Source organism: Heteronotia binoei, chromosome 15, assembly GCF_032191835.1.
Source record: "Heteronotia binoei isolate CCM8104 ecotype False Entrance Well chromosome 15, APGP_CSIRO_Hbin_v1, whole genome shotgun sequence".
NCBI classification, from domain to species: domain Eukaryota; kingdom Metazoa; phylum Chordata; class Lepidosauria; order Squamata; family Gekkonidae; genus Heteronotia; species Heteronotia binoei.
In genome coordinates, this window is record NC_083237.1 from 56546720 (window position 1) to 56565013 (window position 18294).

An 18294-nucleotide genomic window follows, 5' to 3' on the forward strand; every position below is an offset into this window, starting at 1 on the left:
CCCATCTCCATGTTTCCCTTCTCCTTTCCACTGACATTCAGCTGACTTCAACATTCTATGCTGCTGAACAACAAGGAGCATTTGGACCTCATCAGGACATTGGGGAAGGAGTGTGTGGGGGGGGGGGTGTCTTCTAATTTTTAGATTGCTAAACAATTATATTTGGTAGTCCTCCAACCTTACTGCCTCTGTAAGTGGCCTCAGTTCATTGCTGTATTGATAGGCACTGGGTCATTGAGTTCATTATTAGATATTGTGATGATAGGTATCACTGCTATTCTGAACCGCACCTACCAAACTATCACTAAAACGTTCCATGGTATTTCTTATAGAACAATTACAAGAGAACAGGAGAACAGCAAGAGAATAATTACAAGGCAGCAATCATTGCAGAACTCCTGAAATTGGCTACGGATTTTTTTTTTTAATATGACAGCTTGAGACAACCCTAACTTGATTGTGGAATTGCACACTTATTGAAATATTATGAGAAATCATAACATGGATTTTCACAAAATGAATGCACAGTGCTCATTGGTTACAGTGAAATGCAGGAAGCCTGACTGTTTTCTGCCAGTTAGCACTGTGTGTAATTCAAGCAGCTTTTCTCAGCACTGCAAACAGTGAAACATAACACACATGAGCCTAGAGACTGAGAAGAAACTCGAAGCTGTCTCAGCTCAGCTCCACCCGCTCTTCGGGGGCCACGCCTCGCTGATATAATGCAAAAATCAACAAGGGGAGTGGGGAGGGGAGAGAGAGAGAGGAAGGACAGAACCCTTGGTATGTTGTTGTTGTTGTTCTTCCTAATGACAACTGTATTTGCCGGCTAATAAGGGTTTCAGAATTGACCAAGAGGAAACGCATATTTGGTGATGACACAATCTTGTTGGCATAGTTATTTAACATAAGGAAACTCCCACGGGGAAAGGCTTAAAAGAGCTCCGGGAAGGTTGAAGCACTTGTCAGACTGTGCCGGCAGTCAAGAGAGCGTGTTGAGTGTTTATGTTGAGTTTCGAGCAGATGACAGCATGAACTCCAGCCAAGGCCTGTACCATTTTTCCTGTCGGTCTCATCCTGTCGGATGCGGCTTTGCCCATGCAGGAGCTTCCTACAGGGCTTCCAGCATGCATGCAGGCAACACTACTTATATCCCCATCTCCATTGGAAGACCAGTCTGGGTGACCTGTGAGGCAGGGACTGGGTGGGTAAGCTCTTGTGAGAGCCCTGGGAACATCTTCCCTGAAAAAAATGAGAAGGAGACAATGCAGGAGCTGAATGACCGCTTGGCTGCCTACCTGGACAAGGTACGTTCTCTGGAGGAAGCCAATACTCAGCTGGAGGGCTGCATCCGGGAGTGGCACAACAAGAGATCCCGTGGCAACAAGTACGACTTTAAGGAATATGAGGAAAACATTCTAGACATGCATGAGCAGGTAAGTCAGACATACAAATTGTAAATCACTCATTGCTGATAGCTGCATTGAATATGTGCACTACTCCAAGTGGGTACTGCTGCTGAAGTAATGCATAAGAAACGTCCTCAAGAAGGGGTGTGAACATAAAGGTTAGAACAGAGAGAATAAGGGTAACGGTATGCAAACTTTTAAGAAGAATATGAAGGTTAATTCTTCTAATGGCAGTTTTGTTTGGGGAAATGTTACATTTTCTAAATGAATATGTTTACAATATCCCAAATGTGGAACAATTTTAAAAATCTGGATCGCAAAATGGCAAGTTAATGCTGAAGAGTGCTGCTTAAACTTTCTATTAACACAACAAATTTTAGTTTTTCCCCAAGTATCTCTAAAATTAATATTTTTTTAAAAAAGGGGGGGGAACTTAAATGAAAAATGTCTGATTCAAATTACTAACATTTTAAATTTGCATTAAAACATTTGAGTTCTAAGCACAGCATGTTGTTTTCTGTATGCTGAAGCTGAAATGATACCTACCATTTATATGCATTTTTTTAAGGATAATTGTTGGCACAGTGGCAGGTGCAAAGCATAAGAGCTCTAAAGGATCCTTGGGGTGCATCCTATACTCCTGCCATATTCAGTTAATTGAATAACCCTCAAGCAAGCTGAATGGATGGGGCATTTTAATTAAATATTTCCATATGTATGTATATGTGGGACTTAAATAGCCATTGAATAGATGCAAGATATTGAAAAGCTGTTAACCAGAGGCAATAAATACCATTCCAGCAGAACTTCTTTTGAAATCTCCCTTTATGGGTCCATCTTCCACGACTTTATGTGATGCAGGACGAGGGAATTTCTAGAGTATCCACCTTTGGAGTACCTTTGAGCACTACAGGAAAGCAGGGCCAGTTTTGGGGGGCGGGGCAGAGGGGGCACTTGCCCTGGGCGCCGCTTGAGGGTATGGAGTCCATTCTATTTTATGGGCCCATAAAGGGGCTTCATTTTTTAATTTTGCCCCACCTCAAAAAACATATAGATCCGGTCCTGCAGGAAAGCGGGCAGTTCTGCTCTTAATAATTAAAACAATGTCACAAATCATGTCTTTGTAATTCCACTATAATAATAATTCAAGAAAGAATTTCTGCTTCCTACTGAGAATTATATCAGCATTCAATGATGTTGCCTTTTAAGCTCACAGTTTCCCATGCATGGCTGTGATGTTAATCTGGACTCAAAGTAAAACCTATTTAACTGGCGTTAATCCTTGTGACTAATCAGATGAATAACTTTTTGCACTGCCATAAAAGGCAAGAAATCATGATTCTCACAAAACTGAGGCTTAGTTTAGAAAGAACATTTCTGGTTCTGGATGCAGATAATTTTGTGCTTCTTGTTATCCTGGATGACTTTCACAAAAAGCTCTTCAAGGTTGCATTTCATGGCACTCCTCCCAGGGGTTTAATACACATCTAGGTAACTCCTTCTTCATGGTAACAGACCCTCTGAGATTACAGCCAGCATGATTTAGGTCTAGGGAAAGAAGTTTAAGCCACAGGGAAGAACTCAAGAAGCAGTGATTTAACATATTTTCGTGTTGTTCAGTTTTGAGGATTCTCTCAGGTTTGGAGACCATAGTCAGCACATCTGGTAATGCCACTACTCCCTTCCCTGTCCCCTTTCAGCACAGTTCTCATCTGTCTTTGCTCTGATCAAAAATTGCTTGAAATTTTGACCATGCATAGCTCTGTTTGCTTGAACAGGTTTCTGGCAGATGGAAAAGTCCTTTTGCTGGCACCTGACACCCGGAGTGTAATACATTTGGGATCAGAGTGTTTTTGGTTCTCCATCCACAGTTATCTCAGGAAGTCAGTACTACATAAAGAAGATGTTTACATGCTGCCTTTGGTCTGGCTGTGTTGTCCTTACTGGGCTGGTTCATCCTTATGTGATCCTTGACAACCTTCCTCATGGGGTGAAGCAATGGCTCAGTTGCAGACACTCTGTTTTGCTAGCAAGTCCTTTTTCAGTTCTGAGCAGGGGTCATTTTGTAGAAAAATAGGTGGTAGAGCTCATCCACAGATTGTTATGCAGCTGCACCTACTATTCAATGGACAAAGAGGTGGAACTCTCAGAAGGAGGAGGAGGAACGCTCAGAAAGGTTCAGGAGCTGAGCTCCTGTGAGCTCCCACTGAATCTGAGGCCTGGTTCCAAGCACCTATGTTTAAAAGGCAGTGTGTGATGTTAAAGAACTCCGCTTGAGACCCCAGAGAACCATGGCCAATGAGAGGACAGAATACTGTCTTTGACAGGCCAAAGGCTTCACTCAGTATACAGCAAATTCATGTGTTCATGTGTGTGTTCAAAAATGGACTTTGCCAATGATTCCCTTTGCCCCTTCACTTAAATACATAGTCCTTCCTCTCTGGTGGTGGTAATGAGTACTTTCAGGTCTCAGCCAACTTAGGGTGACCCTATCGGGTTTTCGAGGCAATAGATGAACACAGGTGGTTTGCCATTGCCTGCTTCTAGCAACCCTGGACTTCCTTGGTGGTCTTCCATCCAAGTACTAATCAGGGCTGACTTTATCTAGTTTCCAAAATCTGAAAGGACCTCCGTAAATCCTAAATACCCTTCTCTGTACTCAAGCTGTTCTCATTTTTCATCTCTGCTTGATTTCCTATCTCAAATACTTCTTTCAGCATATTAAACAGTCAAGACTTGACCTCAGATCTGCATTTAGTCATGTTCTCATGTTGATCTAGATCCTCGAGAATGTGAAAGAAAAGTGCAGGCATTTACAATGTGCCAATCCTTCCCATATTTTCAATCTCATTCAGTTGCTTATTCAGCAAGGACAACCAGATGAGAAACTGTCTTTCTCATCTCAAAACAGTTATATGAGCAAGTACTTTCTTACGTGAAGGATATTAGGGTTTCTATGTTGGTGCCTCCATTTTGACCCAATAGTTGACCCATTCCCTCATGCTTGTGGATTTTCTCTGAAGCAAGAACAATTAAAGCCAGGCTATTGTGCAGCATCTCATCACCTCTGCGATCACCATAAAACCTTTCTGGCATGTTGGTTCTGTTCACACTTACAATCAGGCTGGCCACCAGATCTGGAGCCAAGAAGCAAATGTTCCCAGTTCAATTTGGATGGAAACCCTGTGGGTATCTATTGTCTCCTGTAATGGATAACTTAATTCTCTTGTTCAAATGATCTGAGGTCATTTGTTATATTCGATTTATGACAGATTGCTGTCTAGGCTGTACATATTTGTGAAAAGGGGGCAAGGGAAAGTGCTGATGGGTAAACTAGATGGCTTTTTGGCTGGTACACCATTGCAACTCCAAGCCAAATAAAGATTTGATTCTGAAGCTTTTTGATTTCCCCTTCCTCTCCCCCCTCCCCCACACACATACACACAATCTGTCATTATTATTCCTCCAAATTGCAGTTGAACATTCTGGATATTCCTTCAAATTTGGAACTATCAAACTATAAATAAAGCAGGAGTCAAGTTGCACCTTTAAGACCAACAAAGTTTTATTCAGTGTCTTTATTCAGTTTATTCAGTGCTTCTAGCACACACAAGCTTACATTCTGAATAAAACCTTGTTGGTCTTAAAGGTGTACCTTGACTCCTTGCTTTGTTCTGCTGCTTCAGACCAACATGGCTAGCCGCCTGGATCTAAAATATAAATAATTCATTCCAAGGCCCTTTTCCTGTTCCACAGATCAACAACAATTACATGCTTTGGATATGAAAAGGTTGTCAGATGTATTTTGCAGCCAGCTGATTTCTTCAGGGCCTTCCACCTCACACCTGCTGGTGATACTTGAGGTGTAGTACTCTTATTTCCCAGGAATGTAGTACCTGTTCCCTGTATTGCATAATGAATACATTCTAAATATGGGTCCTTCTCTGATATTTTTTTTCTTCGAGGAAAGGATTTAGAGTCATCTCTTGGGAATGTTTCAGTTGCAGGGTTCAGGTGACTCAAGTTCCTATACAAATCTATACACACATACACAAAAATTGGCCTTGAGCCAAACTGCAGCTGCTATCCACAGACCTTTTATAACCTCTTTATAAACCACCTTTTCAGATCAGGCTAGGGTTGCCAATCCACAGGTGGGGGCAGGAGATCCCCCGGTTTGGAGGCCCTCCCCCCGCTTCAGGGTCATCAGAAAGTGGGAGGAGGGGAGGGAAATATCTGCTGGGAACTCATGATTCCCTATGGAGACTTATTCCCATAGAAAATAATGGAGAATTGATCCACTGGTATCTGGGGCTCTGGAGGCCCTGTTTTTTGAGGTAGAGGCACCACATTTTCAGTATAGTATGCAGTGGCTCTCCCCAAAATACCAAGTTTCAAAAAGATTGGACTAGGGGGTCCAATTCTATGAGCCCCTGAAGAAGGTGCTCCTATCCTTATTTCCTATGGAAGGAAGGCATTTAAAAGATGTGCAGACCCTTGAAATGTGATGGCCAAAACTCCCTTTGGAGTTCAATTATGCTTGTCACATCCTTGCTCCTGGCTCCGCCCCAATGTCTCCTGGCTCCACCCCCAAAGTCCCCTGGCTCCACCTCCAAAGTCCCCAGATATTTCTTAAATTGGACTTGGCAACCCTAGATCAGGCCCATAGCCCGAAAATTTTGGGTGGAGGGGTCCAGGTGAAAAAGAAAATGGTGGGGGGGCCGCAGGGCTTGGCTGCTTCTTCCAGGTTCTGCTTTCCACCTCCACCTGCCCCCAGGCAATGATCACTTCCCCCTACTACTCAAGAGAAAGCCCATGCCTGCCTGAGCAGCCTGCAGCAGGCCAGAGTCCGACCGTGGGGTGGGAGGGGAACACGGGGGGGGGGGGGGAATGCTAACAGGGAAGAAGCCCCCCCCAACCTTGTCACACCTAGTATGCACATTTGCAGCGCTTCTACAAAACCAGTTACATTGAAGGATCACAAGTGACTAATTTTCAGTCTGCTACGGCAGGCAGCTAAAATCCTTGTACTGAAAAATGATGTTTTCCCCCATGAATCACTTGGCAGTCCGTGGAACAGTCAGCCGCTTACAGAAGTTGGATGGACCACTGATGGGTGGGGTTTAGGCTCCTAGCAACCCTCTTGGTCTCCCCCTCTGCTCAGGCAGTAACATTTGTTACCGCTCTCAGGTCTCTAAGAAGGTCGGGTTGGAACGTGCTATTGTAGCAGGAACAAAATATTGCGGTGTGTTTTCAGTCCTTGGCAAAGCCGCCATCGTTTTAACTAAGCCTCCAGTGCTGAGTGACAGCCGCCAAACAGTCATGCCATGCTGAGCAGACTTTCATTTGTTGCTGAGGGCTTCAGGAAGGACATAACTCCCCCCCACCCCTTTTAGGATGCAAGTTGTTCAGCCCAACGGGCAACCACTTCCTCCTTCAGCTTGCTTGCCTTTCCAGATCTTTGCCACCACCACCTCAGTGGCAGAGGACAGTTTGGGAAAGGGCCTGTGGTAGCACGGAGCCCCTGTTCACGTGGGCCCCAAGATGTCTGTGGCGTTTGCAGCCCCCAGGTGTTGTCGCTCGCTCTCTCACTCTCCCCCTCACTCTCTCTCGCTGTCCTTCTTTCTGTCGCTCCCCCCCCCCCCGTGCGCTGTTGCTCTCTCTCCCTTTCTTGCTCACTCTCTCGCTGTCCCCCCCCTTTTAACTCAGCTTCACCACCTCCACTCTGCTCGGAAAGAAAGTGCATCGGGTTCCTAGAGGGCAGCTCCAATGGAGGGGCCCTATAGAGGGAAGGGGGGGTTAAACCGAGGGGCCATGCCCCCCCGTGCCCCTAATGTAGCTACGGACCTGTTTCAAATAGAGCAAGGTGGGAAGCCATGTCGGACTAAAGCAACAGAACAAAGTTAGAGTCCAGTGGCACCTTGAAGACCAACAACATTTTATTTAAGGTGTGAGCTTTTGACACAAAAGCTCAAGCCTTGAATAAAACTTTGTTTCTCTTAAAGGTGCCACTGGACTCCGCGTTCTCTTCCACATTTCAGAGCCACCCTTCAATAACCTCCCAACTCCAAGTGTCTCTTCTTCCAATCCAAGGGGATGTTTCATGCAATTTATCATATATCTGCAATCTGCATATACTGCAACTGCAATTCTAGAGAAAGAAGATTATTCTCCCACTCTTCCTGCAAGTCTGTGAGAACAAGTGGAGAATATATGGTGTCAATGACGGTGTTACATTACATCAGATTAAATAATAGGCAATGGGCGAAGTCCAAATCTTCACTGGAGCAGCCAAGGCACTGGCAGGATGACTGGGGCCAGCGGCGTGGTAGAAGGCAACAGGGGCGTTATGCCTATCATCCCTATCGACAGAGTTGGAGGCACTTAGGGGGGATGTGGCACAACAAACTCTGCCCTCTAAGCTTCCATTTCCTTGAAGAGAACTGACCACTGTCCTCTGGAGTTCAATCATTAGGGTTGCCTGTCCACTGGCAGGGGATGAGGAGGAAGGGTAGCCAGAGCCAGGCTAGGAAACTCCTGGAGATTTGGGGATGGAGCCTGGGGAGGACAGAGACCTCAGTGGGGTACAGTGTCAGAGAGTACACCCTCCTCCATTTTCTCCAGAGGAACCAATCTCTGTAGTCTGGAGATGAGCTTTAATTCTGGGGGATCCCCAGGCATCCTTAATCATAATACCTGGAGAACTCCAGGCCTCTGGTGCAGTTTGTCAACCCTCCTTCTCACAGATTCTTTAGCATAATGAGTATCTGTATAGCTACAGCTCCTAAAAGCAGATAGCAGTTCCCCTTAGGTAAACTGAGACTGAGCAATCTCAGCTGGTAAATACATGGCCATGCAATTTATAACCATAAGTGTAATTATTATTTTGACACACAAAGGAATAGGACTAAAGGAAATGTTTAATTAGTGAGATACTCTTGCTAGCCAAGAAACAAATTGAGTTTATAAGGCTGAAGATCTATTATTAATCTAGCATAGCAGTCCTCAACCTTGTTCGGTCCATGGAAACTTCAGGAATTGTGAGAACAATGAGAAGGACATCAGTGTTCCCTCTAAGCTGTGTGTGTGAGCGGCTGCTTGTTAACACTGGAAGCCTATTGCTCAGCAGCTGTGTCTTGCACTGCCCCTTGCCCATTTTAAGATTAAGAGTAAAGGTAAAAGGTGGTCCCCTGTGCAAGCACCAATCATTTTCAAGTCCAGGGTGACGTCGGATCACAACGTTTTCATAGCAGACTTTTTGTTACGGGGTGGTTTGCCACTGCCTTCCCCAGTCATCTACACTTTACCCCCAGGAAGCTGGGCACTCATTTTACTTATCTCAGAAGGATGGAAGGCTGAGTCAACCTTGAGCTGGCTACCTGAACCCAGCTTCTGCTGGGATCAAACTCAGGTTGTGAGTAGAGCTTCGACTGCAGTACTGCAGCTTACCATTCTGTCATATTCTGCCCAGAATGTGAACAGCTCCATTGGGGGGGGGGGGATCAGAGGGAACATTGAGAACTATTTTTAAAAGGCTGCCGTGGGGTCAGCAGTCAGCCACAAGATGGCTGCCATGAATGCAGGGGCCAATCAAAGAATGTTTCTTCACAGCGCCTATGTCTTTTTTATTCATAGAAACAGTAATCATTCCAAGTAAATCAGCAAGTGATATTTTTGAAATGTATCTTACAAACCACCAGAATCTGAGCCATTTTACCTAGAAGTTAAATTAAATTGCCACGTTGCATTCAATGAGCCCTCCAATTTTTAAGATGCTAACTCGTTACACACCTGAAGTACTTTTAAAAGGTTTTTTAAAATCAGTTCAATAGGTGTTATGAAAAGAGGTCCACCGTTAGAAGAGATCGTACAATAAGTTCCAACAGTGCAACCTTCAAATCAAACACAAGACAAGAATTCAGTGCACTCTTAATTGGAAGAACAGAAATGGAAGATAAATAGCAAAAGAGTTTGGTACTCATTTTCCTTGTGTAGAAAGAGCTCCGACACGTCTTGAGCCAATATCTAATGCTTAAGTCACAAGAGAGATACCAATGTTTTGCACACTTATCTTTGAAACTGATATTATGTTATTTATATTATTGCTATAGTACAGGGGTGGCCCAACTGTGGCTCAGGAGCCACATCTGGCTCTTTCGCGCATATTGTGTGGCTCTTGAAGCCCTCACCACCCTGTCTGCCAGTTTGGAGAAAGCATTTCTCTCTTTGAATCACTTCTCCAAGCGAAGCCAGATGGTGGCTTGGAGAATGCATTTAAAGTTAAAGTTGCTTTCTTTCTACCTCTCCCTCCCTCCTCCATCCCCCATCTATTTGCCTGTCTTCTTGACTTGTGGCTCTCAAGCATCTGACGTATTGCGGCTCTCAAACATCTGACATTTATTCTATGTGGCTCTTACATTAAAGCAAGTTTGGCCACTCCTGCTATAGTATGTAAAAGAATTACTCTTCAACCCAGTGTGCTAACATGCAAAAGTCCTACTCACATTTAAGTTAACTCCCAAAACGTACAACCCTTCTGCCCCCAAGCCCACAGGAGAGCCCTCTCATAAGCTACAGCTATATGACCACACAGAGGTTAATTCTATATGTAAAAGAGATTAATTCTGTATGAAATTAATTCTGTATGTAAAAAATTACAGATTGAAAATGGACGGGTTACCAACGCAGGCATCGTTCTACAGATTGACAATGCTAAAATGGCAACGGAGGACTTCAGGATCAAGTAAGTTGTTTCCTGAATCTCTCACTTATGCTTGGAAAGAGGAAAGGCCAAACCCTAGATCTGATTCTTAATCTCTAGCAACCCAAATTGTATATAGGTAAAGCATGGTTCATATAAAGTTTGAGTCACAAACCATTCATTGCACCACACTCAGGTTTGCTGCTCAGTTCAGGAGACCACCGATTAGTAGCTAGGCTAGATAGAGGACAAATCTGTAGCATTGAAAAGCATAAGAGTGAAAAGTAAAATTGGTATTCGCCTGAGTCTTATTCACTCGCACTGAACGACCAGTTTTACCTTTGGCTACATCTGTATGGCAAGTTACAGCACTTTGTGTGAAGTATCCATTACAGATGGTTGCAGGAATCACAAAGGACCAGAAGAACAGCTTTTCAAATAAGTTCTGGGTAAGGAATCCTCCAATGCTTGCACACTGTGTCTGCTTTTGCCCCATCCCTTTACACAGTCTCGCTTCAATACTGTATTTCCTTGAAAGGAAAGTGACACTGAATATAAGACGGTTCCCCTAAAAATGTGCAAATAGTTCAACTGTAACTTTAATGCAAATATAAGATGACCCCCACCTTTTATTTCTGATGACATACCTGGTAAAAACCTAGTTTTGCATTTGAGTAAATATAGCATTTGTTTTGCCATGGGTCCCTTTCTGCTGACCATGGAGTCCTCTTGGCTACAACTCCTTTCTGAGTCACTGTAATGCAGTCTAATTGGATGGGCCAAAAGGTTGTTTTGTTAGATTTCCCCCAGAACAGTTTCACAAACATGCAAATAGTTCAGCCTGAGCGACAAGTTTCAAATGTTTCTAGGCCAATCCTGCACCTACTCCACCTGGTCTAATGAGATGGTTTCCAGATACAGCAATGATTATCCTGCTATAGCAGACAAATAAATTTGCACCACTACATCTGTCATCTGCCATTGTGTGTGCACACAAAGGAACTGTGTTAGATCTCGACACCAAATGTATTAAGAACAATTATCTTCTAGTGCTGACAGTTACCTCAGGATAATTCTGACACTTGTTACAACATAGACTTCATTCTAAATACTAGTTCACTGCATATTATACAGTCACTGGTTCCCCCAGCCTCCCCCACATCTCTGCTTTAGCTCATGAATTTTACATTTTACTGAACTGATTTAAGGAGTAATCAATCTGGGCCACTTTCTGGTGCATGCCAAATATCAATCAAGTACTTACTTGTTTGTTTTCTGCAAATACTTTTCTGAGGTGCAGGAATGTTCCAGGATAGAAGACAAAATGGAATAGGCTTCCCAATCCCCAGGTCCCAGCGGGGGATCCCCCGGTTTTACAGACTTCCCCCCTCCCCAGCCAGCTGGCCGGCAGGGGAAGCTCTGCCCCCACAGCCATTATGCACCTCCATGAACGATTCCCATAGGGAATGATGGGGAATTGATCCGAGGGTATAGGGAGATCTGGGGGGGGGGGAGCTGTTTTTTGAGGTAGAGGTGCCAAATTTTCAGTATAGCATCTAGTGCCTCTCCCCAAAATACCTCCTAAGTTTCAAAAGGATTGGACAGGGGGTGCAATTCTATGAGCCCCAAAAGAAGGTGCCCCTATCCTTCATTATTTTCTATGCAAGGAAGGCATTTTAAAAGGTGTGCTGTCCCTTTAAATATGATGGCCAGAACTCCCCTGGAGTTCAATTATGCTTGTCACACCCTTGCTCCTGGCTCCGCCCCCAACGTCTCCTGGCTCCACCCCCAAAGTCCCCAGATATTTCTTGAATTGGACTTGGCAACCCTAAAATGGAATATCGTTGCTGTTTTTATTGCTGGGACCCGGATTATAGTTTTTGGCATAAAGGTGGTCCCCCATCACCTTTATGAGACAAAAGCATGGACTGGCTAAGAGGTTAAGGCTGCAATCCCAGGAGCACATTCGAGTAAGCCTGTTTAAAAAAAAATTAAGGAGTCATTTAGGTTTTTAAAATGTATTTGATTGGTTTGAGTAAGCCCCTTTGACTAACATAAGTCTTTCTGAGCAGACCTTTTTAGCATTGCTCTCATAAATCATGCATTTCTAAAAGTTCAAGTGTGGTAAGGGGAGGCTCTGTCCAAGCTCTGTTCACATATATCACTTTTTCCCTCTTGGTTCAGGTATGAAACAGAAAAAGCACTCCGTCAAAGTGTGCAGAATGATGTTGAAAACATCCGTAAGGAACTGGACAATATGACAATCATCATAACTGATCTGGAAATGGAAATCGAAGCTCTGCGAGAAGATCATATTCTCAAGAAGAAAAAACATGAACAGGTAGGACAAACGTTAAAGATTTGCTACTTTTAAAAAAAATTACTGAGGTGTATCAATTTTAATTTTTATGCTTCCAATACATTTTAATTTTTATGCATCCAAATGTAACACTGCAGTCCTAAAGAGAGTTACACTCCTTTTAAATGCATGCATATAAATGGATTAGGAGGGTGTTCTTCAGAACTGTTTAGGGCTATAGCATAGATTACCTGAGACCCTCTTCAGCTGATAGTCCAGCTGAAAATAGAGGTGCTGAGAAGTCATGTTGTAATATTTGCTTCAATTTTGAAGAGATCCACTGCACTTAAGAGGAATATTATTAATTTAGTTCAGTTTTATTACATAGGGCAAATGTCCATTACAAACAATAAAAATAATGTACAATAAAAGGAACTTTTATACTGCTATCTGTGCAGAAAGCTTATCTCTGGCCAGGGCAACCTACTGGCAAATACCAGTACTATCTATACTGCATTCATTACAATGGTAAATTCATTAGTCCCCCTCCCCCACCAGTAGGGTTGCCAGATCCTCCCTACCAGCAGTGGGTGATGGGGTAGGCTTACCAGATCCAGCCTGGGAATCTCCTGGAGTCTGAGGAGTACAGCAACCTCAGTGGGGCACAATGCCACAGAGCCTACCCTCAAAACATCCATTTTCTCCAAGGGAACTGATAGGGTTGCCAGGTCCTTTGCTGTCTGGAGTTCAGCCCTCTCCCCTTGCAAAATAGATCCAAGTGGGCAGCTGTGTTGGTCTGAAGTAGTTGAACAAAGCAGGAGTCAAGTGGCACCTTTAAGACCAACCAAGCTTTATTCAGAACGTGAGCTTTCGTGTGCTCTCTAAGCACACGTCATCAGACGAGGGGATCAGGTATTGTGGGCTGAAATACAAGCAGTTTGTTCATTAAGTATGCAGACTGATCACATGGTAAACCAGTGTGGCATTGCCATTTGGTCTGGCATTCAAAGGGTCTCCTTAAATGCTTTTGGCAAAAGCAAGGGGGGGGGGGGATCATGGATGCCTGAACTCTATGGAGTGTAGTCCTGTGTAGCCCCTGCTTCTCGCCAAAACCATTTGAAGAATCATAGAAACACAGAATCACAAAGTTGGAAGGGATCTCCAGGGTCATCTAGTCCAATCCCCTGCACAATGCAGGAAACTCACAAACACCTCCCCCCTAAATTCACAGCAATCTTCATTGCTGTCAGATGGACATCTAGCCTCTGTTTAAAAACCTCCAAAGGAGGAGAGTCCACCACCTCCCGAAAAAACCTGTTCCACTGAGGAATCACTCTAACAGTCAGGAAGTTCTTCCTGATGTTGAGTCGGAAACTCTTTTGATTTAATTTCAACCCACTGGTTCTGGCCACAGAAAATAATTCCACACCATCCTCTATATGACAGCCTTTCAAGTACTTGAAGATGGTGATCATATCACCTCTCAGCTGTCTCCTCTCCAGGCTAAACATGCCCAGCTCCTTCAACCTTTCCTCATAGGACTTGGTCTCCAGACCCCTCACCATCTTCGTTGCCCTCCTCTGGACTCGTTCTAGCTTGTCTATATCCTTCTTAAAATGTGCTGCCCAAAACTGAACACAATACTCCAGGTGAGATATTACCAGAGCAGAGTAAAGCGATACCATCACATCACGTGATCTGGACACTATACTTCTGTTGATAAAGCCCAAAACTGCATTTGCCTTTTTAGCCACCGCATCACACTGTTGACTCATGTTCAGCGTATGATCCACTAAGACCCCTAGATCCTTTTCGCACATACTACTGCTAAGACAAGTCTCCCCCATCTTATAACCATGCATTGGATTTTTCCTGCCTAAATGCAGAACTTTACATTTATCTCCGCTAAAATTCATTTTATTGATTTTAGCCCAGTTTTCCAGCCTGTCAAGGTCATCCTGTATCCTATTTCTGTCTTCTTCTGTGTTTGCAACCCCTCCCAATTTAGTATAATCTGCAAATTTAATAAGCATTCCCTCTATTCCTTCATCCAAATCATTGATAAAGATGTTGAACAAAACAGGTCCCAGGACAGATCCTTGAGGCACTCCACTTGTCACTCCTCTCCAAGAGGATGAGGAACCATTCACAAGCACTCTTTGGGTGTGATCTGTCAACCAATTACAGATCTACCTAACAGTAACAGAATCCAAACCACATTTTACCAACTTGTCAACAAGGATAGTATGGGGAACCTTATCAAAAGCCTTACTGAAATCAAGATAAATGATATCTACAGCATTCCCCTGATCCAGCAAGGTAGTCAGTTTCTCAAAAAAAGAGATCAGGTTAGTCTGACATGACTTGTTCTTGAGAAAACCATGGCTCTTAGTAATCACATTTATTCTTTCTAAATGTTCCAGGACCAACTATTCTAATTTGTTCTAAAACTTTTCCAGGTATAGACGTCAAGCTGACGGGTCGGTAGTTACCCAGATCCTCTTTTTTCCCCTTCTTGAAGATAGGGACAACATTCGCCCACCTCCAATCTTCCAGCACCTCTCCTGTTCACCAAGAATTCTCAAAAATAATTGCCAGAGGCTCAGAAATTACATCCGCAAGTTCTTTTAGATCCCTTGGATGCAATTCATCTGGCCTAGAAACTAGGTGTTTATGTACTACCCCTATGCTGATCCTAGGTTGGAACTTCATACCCTCCTTATATAGTCTGTTTTTGCCATGTTGAACACCGTTTCCCTCAGAAGAGAAGACTGAGAAAAAGTAGGAATTGAGCAATTCCGCCCTCTCTTCATTAGCCGTTACAATTTCACTTTCTTGCCCTCGCAATGGGCCTACCATGTCCTTGCTCTTTTTCTTACTCTGAACATAAGAAAAGAACCCTTTTTTGTTGTTTTTAGCATCTTTGGCCAGCCTAAGCTCATACTGAGCTTTAGCTTTCCTAACTTTTTCTCTACAAGCACTGGTGATTTGTTTAAATTCATCCTTGGTTATAAGGCCCTCTTTCCAATTTCTAAAGGAGTCTTTTTTATTTCTCAAGTCTTTAGAGAGCTGTTTATGGAGCCACTTCAGCTTCTTTAGGCTTTTTCAATTTTTCTTCTCATAGGAATCATCTGTGATTGCGCTTTCAGTATTTCGCTTTTAAGAAACTCCCACCCCTCCTGAACCCCCTTCCTCCTAAGTATTTCTGACCATGAGGTTTTACCCAGCATAGTTCTTAGTTTATCAAAGTTTGGCTTTCTGAAGTTCAATCTATAAGTCTGACTACGTATAGCTTTTCCCTTCCCTAAGACTGTAAATTCCAAAATCACATGGTCACTACTGCCCAGGGTGCCCACTATTTCCACTTCTTCAATCAATTCTTCCTTGTTGGTGAGAATCAAATTCAAGATAGCAGATCCCCTTGTTTCCGTCTTCATTTTCTGGAAAAGGAAGTTGTCAGCAAGACAAGTCAGGAATCTATTTGACTTTTCATTTTTAGCAGAGTTGGACTTCCAACAGATGTCCAGGTAATTGAAATCTTCCATGATCACAGTATCCCTTCTCTTGGAGAACTTTGCAATCTGCTGTAGAAGTATCTCATCCAAGTCCTCTGCCTGACTTGGTGGTCTATATCAGACCCCCACAATAATATCACTGTTATTTCTTGCTTCTTTTATTTTTACTTTTATTTCAGAGTTCAGAGACTCTGAACTGACCGGCCATGCTCAGATTCACATATTTCTTCACAAGTATATACCTCTTTCACATATACTGCTACACCTCCACCCTTTCTCATTTGCCTGTCCCTTTTAAATAAGTTGTACCCCTGAATCTTAATATTCCAGTTGTGAGTGTCATCCCACCAAGTTTCAGGAAGGCCTATTATGTCATAGTCTCCTTCCTTTATTAGGACTTCCAGTTCCTCCTGTTTGTTTCTCATACTCTGTGCATTAGTGTAGAGACATCAGAATCCACGTTTTATGCATCCCGAGGGTTTAGTTTCCGTAGAATCCCTTAAACATGTTTATTATTATTTATTTTTTTTAATTATATATGTTTTATACAAGTTTTGTATATGTTTTATACAAGTTTTATATTTAGGTCCAATTTTAATTCTAATGTATTTTAACCAAGGATTTTTTTGACATGCAACTGATCTTTGATCATAATAAACTAAACTGACCGAAATAGTTTTGGCCAAGAAGCAGGGACCGTGCATGACTGCACTCCAAGCGGTGATTTTGACACTTGGAGTTCAGGCCCCTCCCTCCCCTTGCCAAAAGCATTTAAAGGGACGCTTTAAGTGTGGCCAGTGGCTGCCCCTCTCCCTTCCCTCCTGCAAGATTTAAATGGCCCTCTGACTGATCGAGGAGCCCCATGCTCCTGCTGATCAGCTGGAGGGTCCTTTAAATCTCACAGGAGGGGAGAAAAAGTGGTCACCACTGGTGGTCATTCTAGGGGATCCTGTAAATTCTTTTGGCAAGAAGTGAGGGCTGCATGAGCCTACACTCCAAGCAGCGAATTTGCCAGAGTTCAGGTGTGCGGCCAGGAGCTGCTCCTCTCCCTCCCCTCCTGCAAGATTTAAACAGCCCTCTGGCTGATCGGGGGACCACACGCTCCTGCCGATCTGCGGAGGGCCCTTTAAATCTTTCTGGAGGGATGGGAAAGGAGTGGGCCCCAGTGGTCATTCTTGGGGGTGGGACTTTTCCACCAACCAGCTGGCCAATGCCAGAAGCCCAAGAAATTGGGGGGTCCCCCCACCCACCTGTGGAGTGGCATCCCTAGGAACTGGTCTCTGTTGTCTGAAGTGTAATTCTGGAGGGTCCCCTCATCCCATCTGGGAGCTGGCACCCCTGCCCCACAGCCACTTTAACAAGCCATTTAAACATCCCCCGTGAAAGAGGTTTTTTAAAATATAGTTTCACTGCTGAAGTCTCAGGATCTGATTAAAATTATTTCTGCTACAGAATCTTGTCTGTTACAACCCAAACATACTATTGTAGTTTTGGGGACTGGCCTTAAGGTAGTGCAACTATAATTACATCAGAACTCAAAGAAAATGTTTACCTGAATCCCTAAAAAGCAGCACCACTTAAAGCTCTTTAATCACGGTGGGGAAAAAACTCTTGAACGTAATCCCTGTCAGTTAAACACTAAGGATGAATTCTCACCCTGCCTATGCAGGCTTTGCGTGCCTTTCCCTGCCAGTCGCTGGCACCACACAGCCAGCTTTACTCATTGTCTTATCTGTATGCCAAGTTGTACCACAGAGAGTGATCAAAGTCTGATGTGTCTGAAGCAAGAGGCGTATATTCAAGTATTTGTATCCTGCTTTTCTCTGGGAGGGGGGCATAATGTCCCATCCTGTTGATTGTATTGATTTACTCCATAACAGTGGTGGTCAAACTTGTTTAATGTAAGAGCCACAGAATAAACATCAGATGTTTGAGGGAGGGTGGGTGGAAGGAAGGAAAATAGATGGGGGGGAGGAAGAAAGCAACTTTAAATGCATTCTCCAAGCCACTGGCTGGCTTGGCTTGGAGAAGCGATTTAAAGACACAAATGACTTTTCCAAGCCAGCTGATGGGATGGTGGGGGCTTTGAGAGCAACACAACGTATGTGAAAGGGCCAAATGTGGCTGTGCTCCCGAGCAACAGTTTGGTCACCCTTGCTCTATATAACACTTTGGATGTTTTCGCACTTACGTTTTACTGGCGCGACGACCCTCCTCACGCCGGCGGATCTGCAGTGATTTCGCACTAGAAGCGCCGGCGCAGCCCAAAGAGCCGGCTACTTCCGTCGCTAAGCCAGCGCAAACGTTTTCCAGCTTCTTGGCGGTTTCCGTTTGCGCTGGCTTAGCGACGGAAGTAGCCGGCGCAATGGG

The 18294-nt window shown here is 43.9% G+C and overlaps 1 protein-coding gene across 1 annotated transcript in view; it reads left to right on the top strand.

Moving 5' to 3' along the window:
- The first annotated feature begins 781 nt into the window (after positions 1-781).
- KRT23 (keratin 23) overlaps positions 782-18294 on the top strand; it is a 33060-nt gene continuing 15547 nt past the window's right edge. Inside the window, exons 1-3 of the mRNA XM_060256025.1 lie at positions 782-1436; positions 10070-10152; positions 12295-12451. Coding sequence (XP_060112008.1) covers positions 1032-1436; positions 10070-10152; positions 12295-12451 — 645 coding nt within the window. The 5' untranslated portion in view covers positions 782-1031. The remainder of the gene's footprint in view (positions 1437-10069; positions 10153-12294; positions 12452-18294) is intronic.